Source organism: Bison bison, unplaced genomic scaffold, assembly GCF_000754665.1.
Source record: "Bison bison bison isolate TAMUID 2011002044 unplaced genomic scaffold, Bison_UMD1.0 scf7180017864181, whole genome shotgun sequence".
Taxonomy (NCBI): Eukaryota; Metazoa; Chordata; class Mammalia; order Artiodactyla; family Bovidae; genus Bison; species Bison bison.
Window position 1 is genome coordinate 3,380,473 of NW_011494753.1, and position 22,382 is coordinate 3,402,854.

Here is a 22,382-nt window from a genome sequence, read left to right on the forward strand (position 1 = left end):
GGTGCCTCCAGCCACAAAATTAAAAGACACCTGCTCTTTGGAAGGCAAGTCATGACAAACCTAGACATATTAAAAAGCAGAGATGTCACGTTCCTGACAAAATTCCACATAGTCAAAGCCATATTTTTCCAGTAGTCATGTATGGATATGAGAGCTGGCACATAAAGAAGCTGAGCGCAAAGAATTGATGCTTTCAAACTGTGGTGCTGGAGAAGACTCTGAGAGTCCCTTGGGCTGCAAGGAGATCAAACCAGTCAATCCTAAAGGAAATCAACCCTGAACATTCACTGGCAGGACTGATGCTGACACTCCAATCCTTTGGCCACCTAATTCGAAGAACCAACTCACTGGAAAAGACCTTGATGCTGGGAAAGAATGAGGGCAGGAGGAGGAGGAGGGGATGAGAGAGGATGAGATGGCTAGATGCCATCATTGACTGAATGGATATGAGTCTGAGCAAACTGGGAGATACTGAAGGACAGGGAAGCCTGGCGTGCTAACAGCAACAAAGCGATTCTAATGGGCAGTCAGGGCTAAAAATGTCAGTCTTCAACACTGTGAACATCAGACGTGAGAGACAGTCACAACTCCACAAGGCTCAGCGACCCCCCTACACTTCCTTCTCCCAGGGAAGGCCCCCTCTGAAACCTGTGCAGACTGACACTGTCACCACGGTTTCATCTGGCCTCTCCTCCATTGCACCACAATCAACTCTCCATTGGGCTGCAAGGATTATTATTCTAGAGCAAATCTGACTCTGCTGTTTCACTACCCTCCACATTTGCAGTATCCTGAAAGGCATGGCCAACACACTTCCCAGCACCGGTCCTGGCTCTGACACTCGTCACCACTGCTCCCACTTCAGTAGTCCACGCACATCAAGCTCTGAGCTTTCACATTCTTCTCTGCTTGGGATTCCTATGGCTCCTCACCCTTTGACATTCAGGTTCACTGCTATCTCCTTCCTAAAACCATCCCAGCCCTCCACGGGCAGCAGTCCTGTCTTGAAGGCTCCCTGAGCACCCACACCCAGTCCGACCCCACACAAGCACAGTAAGTAGCCTGGATGTCAGAGCTCCACTTGGGAGGGAGCTACACATGCTTCTACAGTCCCAGCTAAGCCCAACCCTGCACCAGCCTAACACAAAGTGGCTGAACAACGTTAGTGCACTAGGGCACTATAAGTATCTGACTGACTATTCCATTTAACTCCATTTCCCTTTAGAGTTGTCTTTTTTACAACTAGCACGAATTTGAGCACTAAATACTCATTAGCAGCCATAGTAGTTTCAAGGATTTAGAATTTTCTGCATCTCCAAATAAAAACCCACAGACATTCACAACAAAACCAGGTAACCAATACACCCCATTGACGACGCAGGTGGAGAGGATCAACACCTGTTTGATGTGCATGCTCCCAACTCGAGAGCCACAGGCAGCTGATGTCCCCCAAACTGGAGGAACCCCCAAATAACTGACGTAATAGCAGGTGAAATCAGTCATCAATGAGAGCAAGAGCCTGCAGAGGGCCTGAATGGTGGGAGCGGTGTCACCCCAGGACTTTGCAATACGGACCCTCCAGGCCCTGTGAAGACTGCGGGTTCAGACTCCAGGGGACAGGAGAGCAGAACATACAAGGTGCGGAGGGCACAGACCTAGAAAGCGTCCAAAAACAGTAGCTATGTTTCTTGAGCACGAGCATACACATACAAGAAGACTAAGCCAATTTCTAAAAGCTCAAGAAGGCTAATTTCCCATAAAAATGAACACAAAAGGGATTATGATAAAACCCCCAACAAAATTGCTACAGAAGATGGTGAGCAGCAGAATATCCCTAAGGAAAATGGAAGCATGGCAAAAAGAGTGCTCAAAAGAAAAATAAAGGATCAAAACTGCGACTTTTATGAAGCAAGTGAAAAGACATAAAGAAAACTTACAGGACACAACAGTACAAACAAGAATTTTCAAAAACTAAAAAATGAGGCCGACAGAATTCATACTAATTAGAAAATTTTAAAAGCAATTTTATATAGGGACACAAATAAATATACTACCATGAAAGAAAGTAAAACAGAAATCATTTTTAAAACAGAAATGATTCAGGGATTTTTTTAAAAAAGGATTTGAGAGGAAATGACAAATAATGAAGACAGGCAAAAGAGATACAACATATAAATAAAAGGAGTTCCTAAAGAACAAAACCAAAATAAAAGAAAAAATAAAACAGTAAAACTAGAATTAAATAATATTTCCTTTCCTATATACATTATATAGATAGATAAAAAACTGTACATACTCAAAGGACATAAATCCCTGTAGATATCTGAGAATACCAATTCAGAGGAAACACCAAAATATATTCAAGTAAACTGACTAGATTTTAAGGAAGAAGACTCATTTGTATCTAGGAAAAATTTTAAAAGAAATAAAAATCAGATTATCATCACATTAGGGTAGTGACCCATTATGTCAAAAATACTCAAGGGAAACAGTGATTTACGGGGTTTTATGTCCCGTAAAGCTAATCTTCAAGTATAAAAGGACAGAGATAAGCTACTAAACATGTAAAAAAACCCTTAGGGAATATCAGTTTTCATGATCCCTTCCTAATAGAAAATAACTTTCTGACAATCAAAATGACAAGCATCACATGAAAAGGACTGGTGATAAAGATATACCTACTTACAATACTAAGATTAAATGAGGATTAAAGGATGAAAGGGTTAAATTTTATAATAACTATATGATCAAGATAGTTGTAAAATCATTTATTTAAATGGGGGAGAGGAACAGTGTGAGCATTTGCTAAAAAAAACTTTTAATATTGTTTCCAGTAATCAAAATTGACAGTAGTATAATTATTACTATCCCAAGGCAATTGTATACTCTGTATTGGATTTACAAAAACACTAGCATGGTGCTTTTCAGAGGGATTTTCCAAAGAAATGGAAAATAATCCACTTTTCTCACATGTTGACCATAAAAAAATTTAGATGCATCAAAATATAGTTGATTTTCATATCTTTACATGAGAAAATGTCCAAGATAATGATTTTTTTATTATGGTGGTCGGAGAATTGGTTTAAAACAGTATATATAATATGATCTCATTTATTTGTATGCACACACACATACATGGCTATAGTTTTTGGATGAATTAAAAGCATCAGAAGAATTTTATTTCCATCATATTTCATTCTTTCAAGACCACAGGCAGCCACAAGCAACACTAACCTGTACTTTTACCTTTGCCTGGTAGTGAAACTAATCTGATGGTAAACAGGAGACCTACAATCTGTTCAGTTACTTTCCCATTTCACTGAACACTAGATATGCCCATTCCTTTACGTTATAATTGCTTCTGCAGAGAGTAGTTACAACAGGGGCCATATGGCCAACAAAGCTGAAACTATTTACTGTCTGACCTTCTGTATCAAGAGGAATGGTTTGCTCACTCATCTGCTGAAATTCTTCTTATTTTTTAGTTGAAGGATAATTGCTTTACAGAATTTTGTTGTTTTCTGTTAAACTTCAACTTGAATCAGCTATAGGTGTACATATGACCCTTCCCTCTTGAACCTCCCTCCCATCTCCCTCCCCATCCCAGCCCTCTAGGTTGATACTGGAACACCTGTTTCAGTTCCCTGAGACCAGGCAAATTCCCACTGGCTATCTATTTTACATATGGTAATGTAAGTTTCCAAGTTACTCTCTCCATACATCTCACCCTTTCCTCCCCTGTAAGTATTTCCTGATCCCTTAAAAGACTTCTTAAAAGGGGGGAAGAGTCCTGAAAGTTGCTGGCTGCTGAAATAGAACTGCACAATATGAACACACCCTCCTCCAAAGACTCTTCTGTCTCCTTCAAAAAATGCTCAACTCTTTGAAGATTCTTCTTGCCTTTTTTCCCTCCTGTCTTTATGCCAAATTTCTACAACTACATTCCTACATTTATTCTAAAACTTAATTCTAACTTTTCTCACCTTACACACACAGTTTACTTCTACAGTTTCTGTCGTTTGCCTCCTCTTTCCTTCTTCCAATCTACCCTCAACATTCTATGAAAACTGTTTCAGTTATATGTTTCCACAGTGAACACGGGGTCAAAAAATTTTTGGACTAAATGGATCCTTGGCAATCATTTGCTCAAGTTCCTTTTCACCAATGAATTCAGAAAGCCTGGAGTCCTATAGTCACTTCACTAACTGATAAGTAGACCACAGGTAGGAAGAGTCTCTTGACGAAAATGAAAGCGGATAGAGAAAAGGCTGGCTTAAAACTTAAAATTCAGAAAACTAAGATCATGGCATCCATTCCCATCATTTCATAGCAAATAGATGGGGAAACAATGGAAACAGTGACAGACTTTATTTTGTTGGGTTCCAGAATCATTGCAGATGGTGACTGCAGCCATGAAATTAAAAGACACTTGCTTCTTGGAAGAAAAGCTATGAGCAACCTAGCTCAGTTCAGGCACTCGGTTGTGTCCGACTCCCTGCGACCCCGTGATCTGCAGCACGCCAAGCCTCCCTGTCCATTACCAACTCCCGGAGTTTACCCAAACTCATGTCCATTGAGTCAGTAATGCCATGTAACCATCGCATCCTCTGTTGTCCCCTTCTCCTCCTGCCTTCAATCTTTCCCAACATCAGGGTCTTTTCCAATGAGTCAGCTCTTCACATCAAGTGGCCAAAGTATTGGAGTTTCAGCTTCAACATCAGTCCTTCCAATGAACACCCAGGACTGATCTTCTTTAGGATGGACTGACTGGTTGGATCTCCTTGCAGTCCAAGGGACTCTCAAGAGTCTTCTCCTACACCACAGTTCAAAACCATCAATTCTTCTGAGTTCAGCTTTCTTTATAGTCCAACTTTCACATCCATACATGACCACTGGAAAAACCACAGCCTTGACTAGACCGACCTTTGTTGACAAAGTAATGTCTCTGCTTTTTAATACGCTGTCTGGGTTGGTCATAACTTTCCTTCCAAGGAGTGAGCGTCTTTTAATTTCACGACTGTAATCACCATCTGCAGTGGTTTTGGAGCCCAAAACATAAAGTCAGCCACTGTTTCCCCATCTGTTTGCCATGAAGTGATGGGACCAGATGTCATGATCTTAGTTTTCTGAATGTTGAGCTTTAAGCCAACTTTTTCATTCTCCTCTTTCACTTTCATCAAGAGGCTCATTAGTTCTTCTTCACGTTCTGCCATAAGGGTGGTGTCATCCACATATCTGAGGTTACTGATATTTCTCCTGGCAGTTTTGATTCCAAAAATTCCCATTTTGTGCTTCATCCAGCCCAGGGTTTCTCATGATGTACTCTGCATATAAGTTAAATAAGCAGCGTGACAATATACAGCCCTAACACACTCCTTTTCCTATTTGGAACCAGTCTGTTATTCCATGTCCAGTTCTAACTGTTGCTTCCTGACCTGCATATAGGTTTCTCAAGAGGCAGGTCAGGTGGTCTGGTATTCCCACCTCTTTCAGAATTTTCCACAGTTTATTGTGATCCACACAGTCAAAGGCTTTGGCATAGTCAATAAAGCAGAAATAGATGTTTTTCTGGAACTCTCTTGCTTTTTCGATGATCCAGCAAATGTTGGCAATTTGATCTCTGGTTCCTCTTCCTTTTCTAAAACCAGCTTGAACATCTGGAAGTTTACGGTTCACGTATTGCTTAAGCCTGGCTTGGAGAATTCTGAGCATTACTTTACTAGCGTGTGAGATGAGCAACCTAGACAGCATATTAAAAAGTAGAGACTTTGCACAACAAAGGTCAGTCTAGTTAAAACTACGGTTTTTCCAGTAGTCACGTATGGATCTGAGAGCTGGACCATAAAGAAAGCTAAGCACCAAAGAACTGATGCTTTTGAACTGTGGTACTGGAAAAGACTTAATAAGAATCCCTGGGACCACAAAGAGATCAAACCAGTCAATCGTAAAAGAAATCAGTCCTGAATATTCATCGGAAGGACTGATGCTCAGGCTGAAGCTCCAATACTTTGGCCACCTGATGCGAAGAACTGACTCAGTGGAAAAGACCCTGATGCTGTCAAAGATTGAAGGCAGGAGGAGAAGGGGACGACAGAATATGAGATGGCTGGATGGAATCACTGACTCGATGGATATGAGTCTGAGCAAACTCTGGGAGTTGGTGATGGACAGGGAAGCCTGGCATGCTGTAGTCCAGGGAGTCACAGAGTCGGACATGACTGACTGACTGAACAGGACACCTGCAATTGGGGGTGTCCTCCTCCAAAACTGTCCTTTTCTCCACAAAACTGAACTTACCACCAATGTTCTTTAAAAAAAAAAAAAAAAGCCAAACTTTGGCCCCTTTCTTATCAATGTTACTACTTTTTATTTGATTCATTTTATTACATATACATGTAGTTTATGTGCTAGAACTACAAGAGTTTTTAATTTTAGGTATTATATTCCATAAATATCCATTATATTTAAAGTTAAATTTTACATATAAGTGAGAAGAGCATTATATGCTGAGTCCAGAGACCTGCAGTCAAGATGCTCCTCCTTGGGATCATTTCCGTAGACCTTTCTGAGACTTAGGTTTATTCCATGTGGTTACTGACACCTGTCATAATGCTGGGAAAGATTGGGGGCAGAGAGGATTAGATGGTTGGATGCCATCACTGACTCAACGGACATGAATTTGAGCAAACTCTGGGAGATAGCGAAGGACAGGGAAGATTAGCATGCTGCAGTTCATGGGGTCGTGAAGAGTCAGACATGACTCATGACTGAACACCACCACAAAGGCTCTGAAACATTCATAATGCACTCTATCAATTATACACAATGGCATCCAACCAGGTAAAACAAGGCTAGGTTAGCTTATATCCTCACCTCAGTGTAAATGCTTACTTCTACCCATCATACACTAGTTGATGCAGAATTCCACCCTCCTGGCCTCTTTTCTTAGAACAGCTTTATTGACATATAAATTCATGTCACAGCTCGTATCAGTACTTCATTTCTTGTTCAGCAATATTCCATTGCGCAGATATAAGACATTTTGCTTATTCATCATCGGTGAATGGGCATGTGGGCTATTTGTAGTTTCAGGCTACCGTGAATAATGCTGCTATGAACACTGATGTTTAAGCTATTGTGCTGGTATCCATCTTCATTTCTCTTGGGTATATGCCTAGCAGCAGAGCTGCTGGTCACATGTAATTCTGTGTTTACCTCTTGAATATCTTAGTTTATCACAGTTGGCTCCACCAGCCAACATCCACATCTTCATCAACACTTATTACTGTCTGCTTCTGTGATCACAGTCATTCCAGAGGGTGCCACTCTCACTTTTGACATATGGTTCCCTGATGGTCAGTGCCACTGAGCACCTTTTCATATGTTTATTGAATAGTTCTGTATCTTCTTTGCAGAAATCTTATTAAAATTCTTCAGTCCATTTAAAAAACTGAATTGTCTTTTTACTTCTGAATTTCTGTATTCTGGATACAAGTCCCTTCTCATGCATCCTTTGTGCTCAGTCACTCAGTCATGTCCGAATGTTTGTGATCCCATGGACTGCAGCCCTCCAGGGTCCTCTGTCCATGGAATTCTCCAGGCAAGAATACTGGAGTGGGTTGCCATTTTCTCCTCCAGAGGATCTTCCCAACCCAGGGATCAAACCTGCCATCTCCCTTGTCTTTCTGTACTGCAGGCAGATTCTTTACTGCTGAGCCACCAGGGAAGCCCCTATCAGATACTGGATTTGCAAATATTTTCTTTCTCCCATTCTATGGGTTATCCCTTCACTTTCTTACTGAAAGTTTCTTGGTTTCCTTTGAAACACAAAAAATTTTAATTTTGATGCAGCCTTATTTTACCGGTTTACTCTTTAATTTCCTGTATTTTCATGATCTTATCTAAGAAATCAGTGCCTAATCTGAGGTCATAAAGATTTATTCCTGTGTTTTCTTCTAACTTACATTTAGGTTTTGAGCACGGAGGTTAATTATGTTCTTGGTGTAAAACAGGAGTCAAAATTCACTAGTTTTCACGTGCTCAACCAGTTATCCCAGTACCATCTAGTCAGGACTATTCCTTTTTTCATTGAATTATCCCCGCCCGTTGTTCCAAGGTTATTTATTCAACTACCTCTCTATTTGAAACACTTACCTGCTTGACCTTGTATTATCTATCTCTTAACTAGATTCCTTGCTTTCAACATATTTTCCCCATTTAATTTTTTTAGTTTTAGGTGTACAACATACTGCTTAAATTTTCTTTTTACTTACATAGAGTTGATTTACATTATTTTCAAGTATACAATATCATGATACAAGTTTTTATAGATTATACTCCTTTTATAGTTACTATAAAAATATTGGCTATAATCCCATCCTATATAATATAACCCTATAGCTTACTTTATAAACAGTAGTCTTATCTCTTAACCCCTCTACTCCTATCTTGAACCTCCTGTTTCCTCTCTTCACTGGTAACCACTAGTTTGTTCTCTTTATCTGTGTCTGTTTCTTTTTTGTTATATTCACCAGTTTTATTTTTGATTCTGCATATCATCTAATAAGTGTAATACTCTCTAGGTCCACCCACGTTGTTGCCAATGGCCTTATTTCATTCTTCTTTATGGATGAGGAATATTCCATACTGTCTGGTGGCTCAGACAGTAAAGAATCTGCCACTCGCAATGTGGGAGAGACCTGGGTCTGATCCCTGAATTGGGAAAATCCCCGGGAGGAGAGGACGGCCACCTACTCCAATATTCTTACCTGGAGAATCCCCATGAACAGAGGAGCCTGGCAGGCTACAGTCCATGGGGTCGCTAAGAGTCAGACACAAATGAGTGACTATGCACAGCACAATATTCCACTGTGTTTATGTACCATATCTTCTTTATCCATTCACCTGCTGATGAACACTTAGGTTGCTTTAGTATCTTGATTATTGTTAACTAGTGCTGCTATGAGCACTGAGGTGCATGTATCTTTACAAATTAGTCTTTGTTTTCTTCGAATATACAACCAAAAGTGGAACTGCCAGATTATATGGTAGCTCTATTTTTGGTTTTCTGAGGAACCGCTGTACTGTTTTCCATAGAAGCTGCACTAGTTTACATTCCCACCAGGGTACTAGGGTTCCCATTTCTCCACATGCTCACCAACACTTGTTATTTGTAGACTTTTTGATGATGGCCATTCTCAAGGTCCCAAGAGGTCCTGGGGCTGGTGTGAGTCTGCTGGCAGGTAGGGATGAGGTCCAGGGGACCATAGGGCTCATGCCCTATGAAAGAAGTAAAAAGAGGTTCTAGGGCTAGTACCAGCCAACTGGTGGGCAGAGGCAGGTCCTGGGGTCCCTGGCTGCAGGGAACCCAGGAACTGCTGGTGAGAGGGGCTGAGGCCCAAAGGGTGCTGGGCTGGTGCCTGCCCATTGGTGTGTGAAGCTGCTCACAGGGCTTGTGCCAATTCACAAGTGGATGCAGCCAGGACTCCGAGTCTCTGGCTGCAGGCCCTGGGGGTCCTGGTGCTAATGAGCTGGAAGGATGATTCCAAAATGATCCCTGCCAGCACCAGGGGCCACAGGTTAGAATGAGCTCCCCAAAATGGGCTCTGCCAGTGTCTGTATCCCCTGGGAGCCCTGTGGTTGCCTCCTGACTCTCTAGGAGGCTCTCCTAGATAAGAAGGTGGATATGATCCAGGTTCCTTTCCAATTACTGCTTGGGCCTTGAGTCCTGGACAGTGTGAGACGTTCTATGCCCCTTTAAGAGTGAAGTCTCTACTTTTCACAACCCTCCTTTAAGAGTGAAGTCTCTACTTTTCACAACCCTACTGGTGTTCAAAGCCAAGGCCTGGGGTTTCTGGGGATTCGTTTTCCTGGTGCAGGACCAGTGGGCTGGGGAGCCTGATGTGGAGCTCACACTCCACGCCTCAGGAGAACCTCTGCATTGTGATCATCCTCCCAATTTGTGGGTTGCCCACCTAAGGGTACGGGTCTTGACCGTGACTCCACCCCTCCTACCCATCTCATGTGGCTCCTTATCATCTTTAGTTGTAGATCTTTATATCCCCAAACTTGGTCATCAGTAACTGCTCTGTAAACAGATGTTCATTCTGGTATACCCACGAGACCAAGTGCGCTCAAGGTCTTTCTTCTCTGCCATCATGGCCAAGCTTCTCTCAAAGTTCTCTCAACCCGTTAATTCTTTAGTATAAAAATATCATTTAATCTTTCACATATTAATAGTACTTTTTCAGAAAATAAAAAAGTAGAGAGAACCAACTCATTCCGGAGCATTTATTCATTTCTCAAAGATCTATAAACATATACATGTTTTCTAAGGGAGAACATCTGAAAGTAAAGAAAGCCATGGGTACATCATGGGAGGAAAGGGTGGGACACAGGGCCCCCTGGATGCACTACCATCTCAAATGACAGACCTGCACCTGCCAATACTATAGCCATTAATACACAACTACTAAGCACCCAAAACGTGGCTATTCTTACCTGAAATGTGCTGAAATTGCAAGATGTGCATCGGTTTTGTAAGACTCAGTATGGAAAAGAAAAAGCAAAGTACAGTATATCAATTTTTAAATATTAATTACATATTGAAAATGACAATATTTTGGATATACTGAATTAAATAAAGATCTATTATAAAGTCAATTCACACACAGTTTACATTTTTCAATGTTAAGACCAGGAAAATTATAATTACATTGTGGTTTTTATTATATTGCTACTGGGCAATGCTGCTATTTTATCTCTGAAAAGCGATTGTGTTGAATATATAGGCTTCCTAGGAAATTAAGCTTCATTGGGCATAACTAAGTACACCAAGCACTAAAAGGGTAATGCAAGAGGAGATGGGATAAACAACCGCCTGGGGTATATATTCATCTATCACTGAGGATAAAAAAATCCATGAGGCAAGGAATGCTGCCTATTTCTTTTCTGATAAACTTCCCAGAACTACAACAGTGCTTGGCATACACTGGAGCTAAATTACTCAGCTTTGAAGAATGAATAGGATTTCAATGGTTTCTAGTATTCTAAGAAGAGAGTTTCCTCTGAAGATGAAAACAGAAGAAGGAGGAAATACAGAAGCATATCATATATTTTTCTGGACAGTAAACAGCAGAAAATGGTAGCTTAATCCACAGGATTTTTATTCTTTTGAAAAACAAAGTTACCTTCGCTTTTCACATAACTAACATTGGATGTCAAAGAATATGGATTTGCCTTTATCTGTCAAGACACAGTGTCTACAACTCCAGGTTACTGCCAAAAGCATACAGTCTCAAATTATCTCCTTCACACTACTGTTTCAAAGGTTCACTTGACTCACCTCTAGGAGAATGACTGTCTCATTCCTTTGCCAGTGTTTCTTAAATATGTGATGCTAGAGGCCACAGCCCTCCCTTTCAAACATGTGGTTTTAAACATACACATGAGGGGTTCCATCCCAGACAGAAAGAATCCAGATCTTAAGGAGTGGGGATGATCCAGTTACTCTTCTTTACAATAAACCTAGAGGGCTACTGCTCTCCATCAGTGGTCAGCAGACCATGGCCTGCGGGCTAAATCCAGCTAGCTGCCACTGTGTAAATAAAGCTCTCCTGGAACAGAGTGACACCCATCTGTTAACCTACTCTCTCTGATTGCTTCTGCAACCATAGCCGTGACAGAGATGCATGGCCTGCAAGGCCTGAAGTATTTATTAGCTGGCTCTTCACAGTAAAAGTTTGCTGACAGTGCTCTAGATAGTCCATATTTTATTCTGGATCAACTCAGAAAACCAAAGGAAAGACATCTGGAAGACAGTTCTGCAGCCTCAGAGAATGAAGTCAACTGAATTATGCTTTCTTTGGTGTTAAGTCTTACAGTGACAGGTCTATTTTTAAAAACCTTCAAAAACGTTTCCTGGAGGGATGGTTGCTGAGGATTTCCATTCTGTCCTAGTCTCTCTCTGATGAGGCCCAGGGGCACACAGCTCTGTGTTCCCAGGACAACAGTAAATGTGTCTGAAAACCAAAGAATTGTGAATTATACACACTCATCTTCTCCCCACGTTATCTTTTGGTGACATTTTTCTGGGCTGGTACCCTCCTTAAAGCAAAAGAAACCTGAAGCCCAGGAAGAGAGAGAGAAGGGAATCCACACTGATCTCTCCAGACGGGAGTCCCAGACCTTTTCCTGAGCACCACCACTTCCATGAAGAGCTGGTGGGACACTTTTAAATTAAGACATTCAGAAAATCAGACTCTTGTTTCTTCACCATTCAGAATCTTTTCCTACTTGGCCTAAGACAATGAGACACATCTATAGAAAATAAACTAGCATTTGCCCAAAACTGAGAAAACCTGGCAGAACAGTAAAAAAGGAGAAACATCCTTTAGCTAATTTAAGTGTCTTATTTTATTTTACTTATTTAAAAACTAAAAGGTATTAAGGGAGAAAAAATGTAATGTGGTATGTGGTTAAATTACACCCTATGGTCTCAAATGATCTAGCTTCTACCTTAAGAAATTATAAAAAGAACAGCAACTTAAACCCAATATAAGTAGAAGAAACATTAAAATAAGAGTAGAAACCAGTGAAATACAAAGCAGAAAATTTTAAATCACTAAAAAGAAAAGCAGGTATTTTGAAAAATCAATAAAATTGTTTAAACCTACAGCCAGACTGACCAAAAAATGAGAAGGCACAGATTACCAATATCAAAAATGAAAATATTATAGATCCTAAGACATTAAAATAAGGGAGTGTTATGAATAACTTTATGTCTATAAATTTGATAATTCAGATAAAAAGAAAAAAATACTTTGAAAGGTACAAACTACCAAAGCTACAAAAAAAAAATCTCCTAAAGCTAACAAAGAAGAAACATATAACCTGAAGAGTCCTATACAAAATCAAAGAAAACAAATGTTTAGTTAAAAGCTTTTTCATGAAGAAAACTCCAGAACCAGACGGCTACACTGAGTCGAGAGAACTTCAGCTGCACACAGAGTCTGCCAGGGAGCACAGAAAGGAGAAAGGCAGCCTTCCTCACTCCTAAACCAGCACACATACAAGAAAAAAGTACTAGCCAATATCCTAAACCAGCACACACGTGAGGCGAAAGTACTAACCAATATCCCACATCAGTACACATACGAGAAAAAAGTACTAACCAATAACCTAAACCAGTACACACACAAGGAGAAAGTACTAACCAGTATCCTTCATGAATGCAGAAACAAGTGTCTCCACAGAACATCAGCAAAGCAATCCAGCCATATATAAAATGAGCAACACATCACAACTAGGCAGAATTTATCCTGGGAATGGAAGGCTGTTCAACTCCAAAAAGCAAGAAACTGAATATATCAACAGACTAAAAGCTTTAGAGTGATAACTTTAATCAATTTAATGATAACCTCCATCAATACTTAGGAAAAAAGCATGGGCAAAAATCCAAAATCTACTCATGACTTTAAAAAAAGGCCTTTTAGCAAAATAAGTATAAAAGGGCACTTCCTCAACCTATTAAATGGCAAAACAGAAACACAAGGCCACTTCTTTAACCTCATAAAAGGCATCTACAAAAACCTTACTGCCAACATCACACACAAGGCTGAAAAAGATGTCTGCTCACAGTACCTATTCAGCAATATCCTGGAAGTCCTAGCTAGTACAGTCAGGCAAGAAAAAGAAATGAATAGATCAAAAAAGATGAAATAAAACTGCCTCTATTCACAAATGACTGCCCACATAGAAAAATGCAAAAGAAATCTACCATGAAAGTTCCTAGAACTTCTAAGTTTAGAAGTTTCAAGTTCACTATTAAAAGAAACAAAAACTGTATTTCTACATATTAATACACAATCAAAAACTGAAATTTAAAAACTACTATTTACAGCAGCATAAGGAAACATAAAATATGCTTATCAAGAAATCTTAACAAAGTGTGTGTAGAATCTCTATGCGGAAAACTACAAAACAGTACTAAGGTAAATGGAGAGATATACTACATCCGTAATTTATATTGTTGAAGAATACTCAATACTGTTAAGATACCAATTCTCCCCAAATGGATCTGCAGATTCAATGCAATCCCAATGAGAATCCTAGCAGATTTTTTTGTAATTTGACAAACATTCTAAAATTTACATAGCAAGGCAAAGGAATTAGTTAAAATAATTAAAAAATAATAGAAAAATAAAAAATTTGGAGGAGTCACACTACCTGATTTCCACACTTAATATAAAGTTACAATTATCAAGGCAGAAACAACAAGCAAAAGGATAGACACACAGCTCAACAGAACAGACTAGGGAAAGACCCACACATACAATGGTCATTGATTTTTTTTTTTAAAGACTGTTTTTCATGTGGACAGTTTTTAAAGTCTTTATTGCATCTGTTACAATACTGTTTCTGTTTTATGTTTGGGCTTTTTGGCTGTGAGGCACGTGGGATCTTAGTTTCCCAAAAAGGACTGAACCAGCGCTCTCTGTACTGGAAGGCCAAGTCTCAAACACTGCACCCCCAGGAGAGTTCCAGTCAATTGATTTCTGACAAAGGTAGAAAGCAACTAAATGAAGAAAGAATAACCTTTTCATAAGTGGTTGGTCAAAAAAGTGGACATCTGTATTAAAAAAAAAAAAAAATTCCCTTGCCCTTATTTTATAATACAAACAAAATTTAATTAATAAAAAAAAAACACTTCCAGAAAATAACAGGAATAATAATTGGGACCTTGGGTTTGGCAGAATTCTCAAATACAAAACTAAAAGCAAAACTGATAAAAGCAAAAACTAATAAATTAGACTTTATCAAAATTGAAAACGTAAGCTCTACAAAGGGCACTGTTAAGAGCAGGGAAAAGGCAAGTCACAGGGGAAAATATGTGCAAAACAGTATCTAGTAAAGAACTTGTATCTAGAAGATATTAAAACTTTCAAAACTCAGTAACAACTTCTGTGCAGCAAGGGACACAGTCAGCAGAATGCAAAGGTAATCCATGAAATGGGAAAAAAACATTTACAAATCATATATCTACTGATAAGGGATTAATGACCAGAATATAGAAAAACTCCTACAATTCAACAAATAAAACCCCAATTAAAAAATGGACAAAGGAAATAGGAAAAAAAAAAAAAAAAAAGGAACTGAACAGATAGTAAATTGTTATGTGTATTTTACCACAATTTAAAAAAACAGTAAGTGTAAAAATTAATACACAGAAACCTCAATTAAAATAGAGTTAGGTGGCCAGCAGGGGATGCGCTTGTGCACTGTGTTATTAGCAGAGCCCAACAGGAATAACACTGACTTCCTCTTCCTGCCTGCCAGGAGCTCCACCACTGTCACAACTCAGCCAGGGAACAACCACAATACCCTGGGCTCTCCATTCCTCTGGTGGACTCACTGTTTACTTCAGCCCTCCCAACTTCCTTTTCCCCTCCATGAAAGAGTGCTCTTCTCCATTGTCTGCTGGGGTCCTGCACTGTCTCGTCATGGTTGCAGACCCTCAAGTGCAATTCTTTGTTGATACCCAGCAAACCCACTTTTGCCGGAGAAATAACTGTTACTCTATTTATTTAAGGTCAGTATAAGAAAACAAACAATTTAATTAAAAATAGGCAAAATATGTGAACACATTTTACCAAAGAATACTGAAGTGGGTAGCCTACCCCTTCTCTAGCGGACCTTCCCGACCCAGGAATTGAACTGGGGTCTCCTGCACTGCAGGCGAATTCTTTACCAACTAAGCTATCAGGGAATCCCTAAAGAAGATAGATATATAGATGACAAATAAGCACATAAACAGATATTCAACATCATTAAATCTTTAGAGAATTACAAACTAAAACCACAATGACATACCACAACATACCTATTAGAATAGATAAAAAGGAGGAGGAAAACAACACTCCAGCCCTGATACAATCAACTGTTTGTGAGGATACAAAGTAACTGGAGCCCTTATGAGCTGCTGGCTGAGATGCAGAATAGTACAGAAAGTATGACAGGTCCTTTGAAAGCTAAACATTCTCTTACCATAAAACCCACAACACTGCATTCCCAGGAGTTTACCCAAGAGAAAGGAAAAGGTATGAGCATACAAAAACCTGTGTACCAGAGCAGATTTATTCATAATTACCAAAGGTATCCAGGCTGAAGAATGAATAAGCGAATTATTCTATATTCATACAATGAAATGCTAACTCAGCAATAAGAAGAAACTAACTACTACTGATACAAGTCTATCACAGAGAAATCTCAAGTGCATTAGGTTAAGTGTAAGAAGCTAGTCTCAAAAGACTACATACTATATGAGTTCCTCTCATGTCATTCTAGAAAAGGCCAATGTACAGAACAGAAAACACCAGGGGTTGCTAAGTGCTGAAGGTGAGGGCTTGGGGCTGACTACAAGCTGTACGCGGGAGAACCTCAGGGTGACCGACTGTTGTACATTGTCTGCAGTGGTGGTTATGTGACTGTCACAGGGCTAAATGCGTTTGGCAGACTCAGGACTATACGTAAGGATGAATTTTAATGTGTGTAAATTATATCAATAAAAACAATGGAAGTATTAAGAAAATTAATGAAATATGATAAAATACTATCAAATTATTCTATAAACACTAGCCAATTGACTATAAGGCATGATAATATATATTTAATCTGATTTAAATATGTTATCTATCAGGATATTTCAAACAAATTCAGGCCATACCTTAGCTCTATAAAGTTAAGGTTAGTATTATTATTATTTTTTTTTTTTTTTTACTATTTAGAGAGACACAAAAAAAATTGAGTATATTTTATCTGAAATCACTGTTTCTTTTCAAAACAATTAATTCACCCGTGAAGTGATGGGACCAGATGCCATGATTTTAGTTTTCTGAGTCTTGAGTTTTAAGCCAATTTTTTCACTATCCTCTTTCGCCTTCATCAAGAGGCTCTTTAGTTCTTCTTCACTTTGTGTCATAAGGGTGGTATCATCTGTGTATCTGAGGTTATTGATATTTCTCCCGGCAATCTTGATTCCAGCTTGTGCTTCATCCAGCCTGGCATTTTGCATGATGTACTCTGCATACAAGTTGAACAAGCAAGGTGACAATACTTGACATACTTCTTTCCCAATCTGGAACCAGTCTGTTGTTTCATGTCCAGTTCTAACTGTTGCTTCTTGACCTGCATACAGATTTCTCAGGAACCAGGTCAGGTGGTCTGATATTCCCATCTCGAAGAATTTTCCAGTTTGTTGTGATCCACATAGTCAAAGGCTTTGGCGTAGTCAATAAAGCAAAAGTAGACGTTTTTCTGGAACTCTCTTGCTTTTTTGATGATCCAGTGGATGTTGGCAATTTGATCTCTGGTTCCTCTGGCTTTTCTAAATCCAGCTTGAACATCTGGAAGTTCATAGTTCACGTACTGTTGAAGCCTGGCTTGGAGCATTTTGAGCATTACTTTGCTAGCATGTGAGATGAGTGCAGTTGTGCAGTAGTTTGAACATTTAGAAAACTAAGATCATGGCATCCGGTCCATTACTTCATGACAAATAGATGGGGAAACAATGGAAAAGGGGAGAGACTATTTTCTTGGGCTTCAAAATCACTACAGATGGTGACTGTAGCCATGAAATTAAAAGACGCTTGCTCCTTGGAAAGAAAAGCTATGACCATCTTAGACAGCATATTAAAAAGCAGAGACATTACTTTATCAACAAAGGTCCATCTAGTCAAAGCTACAGTTTTTCCAGTAGTCATGTATGGATGTGAGAGTTGGGCTATAAAGAAAGCGGACCAAAGAATCGATGCTTTTGAACTGTTAGGGTCCCTAGGACTGCAAGGAGATCCAACCAGTCAATCTTAAAGGAAATCAGTCCCAAATATTCATTGGAAGGACTGATGCTGAAGCTGAAACTCCAATATTTTGGCCCCTGATGTGAAGAACCAACTCATTGGAAAAGACCCTGATGCTGGGAAAGATTGAAGGCGGGAGGAGAAGGGGCCAACAGAGGATGAAATGGTTGGATGGTATCACCAACACGACGGACACGAGTTTGAGTAAACTCCGGGAGTTGGTGATGGACAGGGAAGCCCAGCGTGCTGCAGTCCATGGGGTCGCAAAGAGTCAGACATGATTGAGCAACTGAACTGAACTGAATTTACCCATTGCCTATCATGTGCAGATTCAAAGATTGACAAGATCGCAATTTAGGAACATGACTTTCCCCCTCTCTAACTTGCTAGTAATGGACACAGCGGGTAGAAACAGTATGTGTAAAACGTCTGTCTGTTCTCTCATCTCTTTCTGCACGTTCTCCAGGGAGAAGGGGAATCCGCAATCAGCTCTCTTCAGAGGAAGGAAAAGGGAGACCTATGGGCAGCATGACTTTATGCCAAGTACTATTAGGCGGCATCAGCCACATTTTACACCTGTGGAAACCGAAGTTTTAGAAGTGAGTTGGACCATGCGTGCTCATTTCTAAAGGGAAGCAGGCAGTGCTAGAATTCAAATTCCAAACAGGTTCATTTCAGACAAAGCTCTTACTTTTTTCTTTTAACATAAGTATTTTAAAGCTATCATTTACTTAATCCTCATTTCAGAATTTTCCATCTAGTTCTAGAGCCACATGCCATGTGGTATCTTAAGTTCCCTGACCAGGGATTGAACCCATGCCCTCTGCAGTGGAAGTGCAGAGTCTTAACCACTCAACCCAACCTCCAGGGAAGTACCACAAAGTTCTTAATCTTACCCAGATCACTGTAATTTGCTCTCTGACCATCTGCAAATGCTTAAGCAACAGCTTGGTTCTACATGTTTCAAAACAAGGAATATCTTTTAAGATTTTATTACTTGCATGACCTTGTTCAATTTTAAACCCCAAGCTTACAATATATACTTATATACTCAGAAACACTAACACAGTTTACACATTTACACCAGCGTACGGTGTCTTTTATCTGATCACTCAAAACTTAAAATATAAACCACTTGATTTCTTAAGTCATGACTGAAAACAGCAATATACAAATAACAACCGAAAGGATATATGAAAAAGTAATCATGCTTACTTTTGACCTTAATAAAGAATTTATTGCAACTCTGATTTTAAACAAAGGATTATAGAAAAGTTCTTCCCCTTTCTTCTGGCTTCCTGACATCTGGCTTTCCTCTATTGTTTTCAGAAACTGCCAGGATCCTGAGTTACACGCAGATTATTTACTCAACAGAACTCACCCTGTGAAGTGTCACCGTGTGTTGTTCCCATATAGCTGTTTCCTCCATTGTTGTGTTCTGACAGAGGAAAAGAAAAACAGTTATCTTTTAAGAGAATGTCTTTCATAAAGTAGATGAGAACCTCTAGCAAACAATTTAGCACAGTAAAATACCAAAATCCATACTTTTAATATTAGGTACTCTGAAGAGCACTTAATAATTACAGAAGTTTTTTGCTTGCTTCTGTTTTTGTTGTAAGAGACAGGAAAGTATACACAGGAACTTCCTTTGTTTTAACTTAATTTGGACAAACGCCACTCAACACTCACTTCAGGCCAGCTGAAATCAATGCTCAAGCTAATTCTGCAAGTTAACAGTGACAGAAATTAGAACAGCATTTTTAAAGTATCTAACAACATAAAAACATTTAAAAGCTTTCCTTACACTGTGCAAAGAAAGGAAACAACAAATACCTCTGAACTCAGTACTTATACATATTACAGGAAAACAGATAAGACCATTCGATAGGTTTGGTCAGTGGTTGCTTCAGTATCAGCTGAAACACTACTGCTCAACCTAGTTTCATTTTACTACAGAATTATCTTCACATTTTGTTTATTACTCTAAAGAAAAAAAAGGGTGGGGCTTTTCCAGTATACATATCATGCACACAAGCCCATAACAAAAGAACAAACAATTCCACCCCTCTCAAAGAATCCCTGGGTAAAATAAGTGATGCGAGCGCCCAGAGTTGCTGCTGCTCAAACGTCAGTATAATTCAGGTTCTTCTCCTGTCACAGCTTTTACTGAAGAGGGAAATAAATCACTATCTAAAGGATGGGCACTAAGGAATTTAGAGTAAATTTCTTATAAATTGGGTTCATTGCTCTTGGAAGTTTAAAGTAATTCAATCTCTTTTAGTGTTATCATTCTCTGCAGCTGGGGTTGCTGAACATATACAGACATTGACAATTTGTCTAAAGGCTTTCAGAGTTATCCAAAGGTAGGGTGGAAGGGAGAACGCTGAGCATGACACTGCCAGGCCGTCGCTGTCACCCAGAGTTATCGACGTCTGTGCCACAGGTGAGCTTTCCTAGCACACTGCTGTCATGAGCATCATGAGAAGATATCCACCATGGGGCTGTGGGCCCACTTCTTTCCACAGCAAATTTAATCGAACATTAATGCCCCCTGAGAAAATGAATCCCTATAAAGAAAGCCCACTTCCCTCAATTCAGAGCCACTAGATTAACTTTCCTGCCAGATGAACGAGAGGCAAAGAAAGGATCCCTCTGTCCCCAACCATAGATAAGAACTGTCCACTAACGTTTTGTTTCAATCTTGCAGTCAAGTGCAGCAAAACCTCCTTTTAATGAGACCTCTACTGGAAACAAAGCTGTTTTGTTTTTTAAAAAAATGACAGAGACACATATATTTTAAAAAAATTCCTCCATCAATGTGACACAGTGATGATAGGAGTAATTCTGCTAAACAGAAAGAGTCCTACTAAATTACACATGATAAAAATAATCTGCAACTGCCAGTTTGTCCAAGCTTAGCTGACTTATGAAAAATAAGAATTGCTTGCACGGCTCTAAGCTCATCATGCCTGGATCCACTTCTTTAATCAGCAGCACTGCTTTTAAATGCTTTCCTAACAAGGGCAAACTGAAAGTGATCTTATACCAGGAGAGAACCTCCATAACATAACCTTTGGAATGAAAATTTATTGTCCTGCATATAGTTTGAATGGCACATAGCTTTTCATTTTGTAAAAGAATATAAATCAAATGAGAAAATTCATTTAATGTGAAGGGAGGAAAAGTAAATTCTGAAACAGCTTGTATACTGTTACCTCATTTTTAACAGGATCACTTTCAAATAGAGAAAAGTTTAAACATGAATAGGAAAACAAAGGATATATAAAAGGATATACAGAATGTTAACACGATCATCTTCAAAGTGAGGGGACGATGGGGTATCTCTTCATTATGTTTTTTTTTTCCTTTTCTTTCTCCATTCCCAATCAGAATAAATTGCCAAATATTTTAAGACACATTCATTAGATCCCACTTTGAACTTCAAATGTCTATTTTTAACTTTGCTTTTAGGAAAAATCAAGTAATACTCAAAAGATTACGTTACTTATAAAAATTACTGTTAGAAAGGGGTTTATACAATAACGTCTTAATGTACAAGCTGCTGCTGCTAAGTCGCTTCAGTCGTGTCCGACTTTGTGTGACCCCATAGACGGCAGCCCACTAGTCTCCTCTGTCCCTGGGATTTCCAGCCAAGAACACTGGAGCGGGTTGCCATTTCCTTCTCCAATGCATGAAAGTGAAAAGTGAAAGTAAAGTCGCTCAGTCGTGCCCGACTCTTAGCGACCCCATGGACTGCAGCCGACCAGGCTCCTCCATCCATGGGATTTTCCAGGCAAAGTACTGGAGTGGGGTGCCATTGCCTTCTCCGGTACAAGCTTCTAGATGAGTACAATAAGAGAAATTTCGATTATTTCACATAAGGGGAAAAATAAGAATTCTAAAACAATGGTTCTCAGCATTTTAATCAAAATTAGTATGTTTCTTCAGAAAAGCACACGCCTCAACCAACTCAATGGATTCCCCAGAATGGGTAACACAGCAGCTCACTTCTCTGATAAAGCCGAACACAGCTCAATTCACCAGAGGGAGACCAGTGAACAAGACAGGGCCAAGAGAGAATGAAATATGCAAAAGGATGTTCAGTTAGGCTCTTAGCCTACACACTAAACCAAGGACATCTATAACATAGGTTGTTATGCCCAGCTCATCCTTATCGTTTCAAATACACAGAGGCACACGAGCATCCCCAGTTTAAACCACTGACCATGCCACGTCTCTCCACTCTCAGGCCTCTGGCTTCTGTCACTGGCAAAAGCAGCGAAACCATCCACTGCTGTCTGTCTAGGCAGATTTTATGAGGACTTCGGAAGGCACTGAGAGGTGAGTGGATGAGAACACAGATTTGTGAGAATACAAATATAGTGAGTGAAGTACAACGGTAGACTCTTAGCTGATGAGATTCAAGTCCTCACTGTAATTCTTTCCACTTTGCTCTATTTGACCATAAAATGCTGAGGGGTGGGGAGAGCAGATTCTTAAAGTAAGTCACTCAGTTTTATGAAGGCT

The 22,382-nt window shown here is 39.6% G+C and overlaps 1 protein-coding gene across 7 annotated transcripts in view; it reads right to left on the reverse strand.

Annotated features, from left to right (window-relative positions):
* Positions 1 to 22,382, reverse strand: part of TJP1 (tight junction protein 1) — a 163,328-nt gene that overhangs the window by 65,205 nt on the left and 75,741 nt on the right. For all 7 annotated transcript variants that reach the window (XM_010843257.1, XM_010843258.1, XM_010843262.1 and 4 more), the window contains exon 2: positions 19,237 to 19,293. In XM_010843257.1, the coding sequence (XP_010841559.1) occupies positions 19,237 to 19,293 (57 nt within the window). The remainder of the gene's footprint in view (positions 1 to 19,236; positions 19,294 to 22,382) is intronic.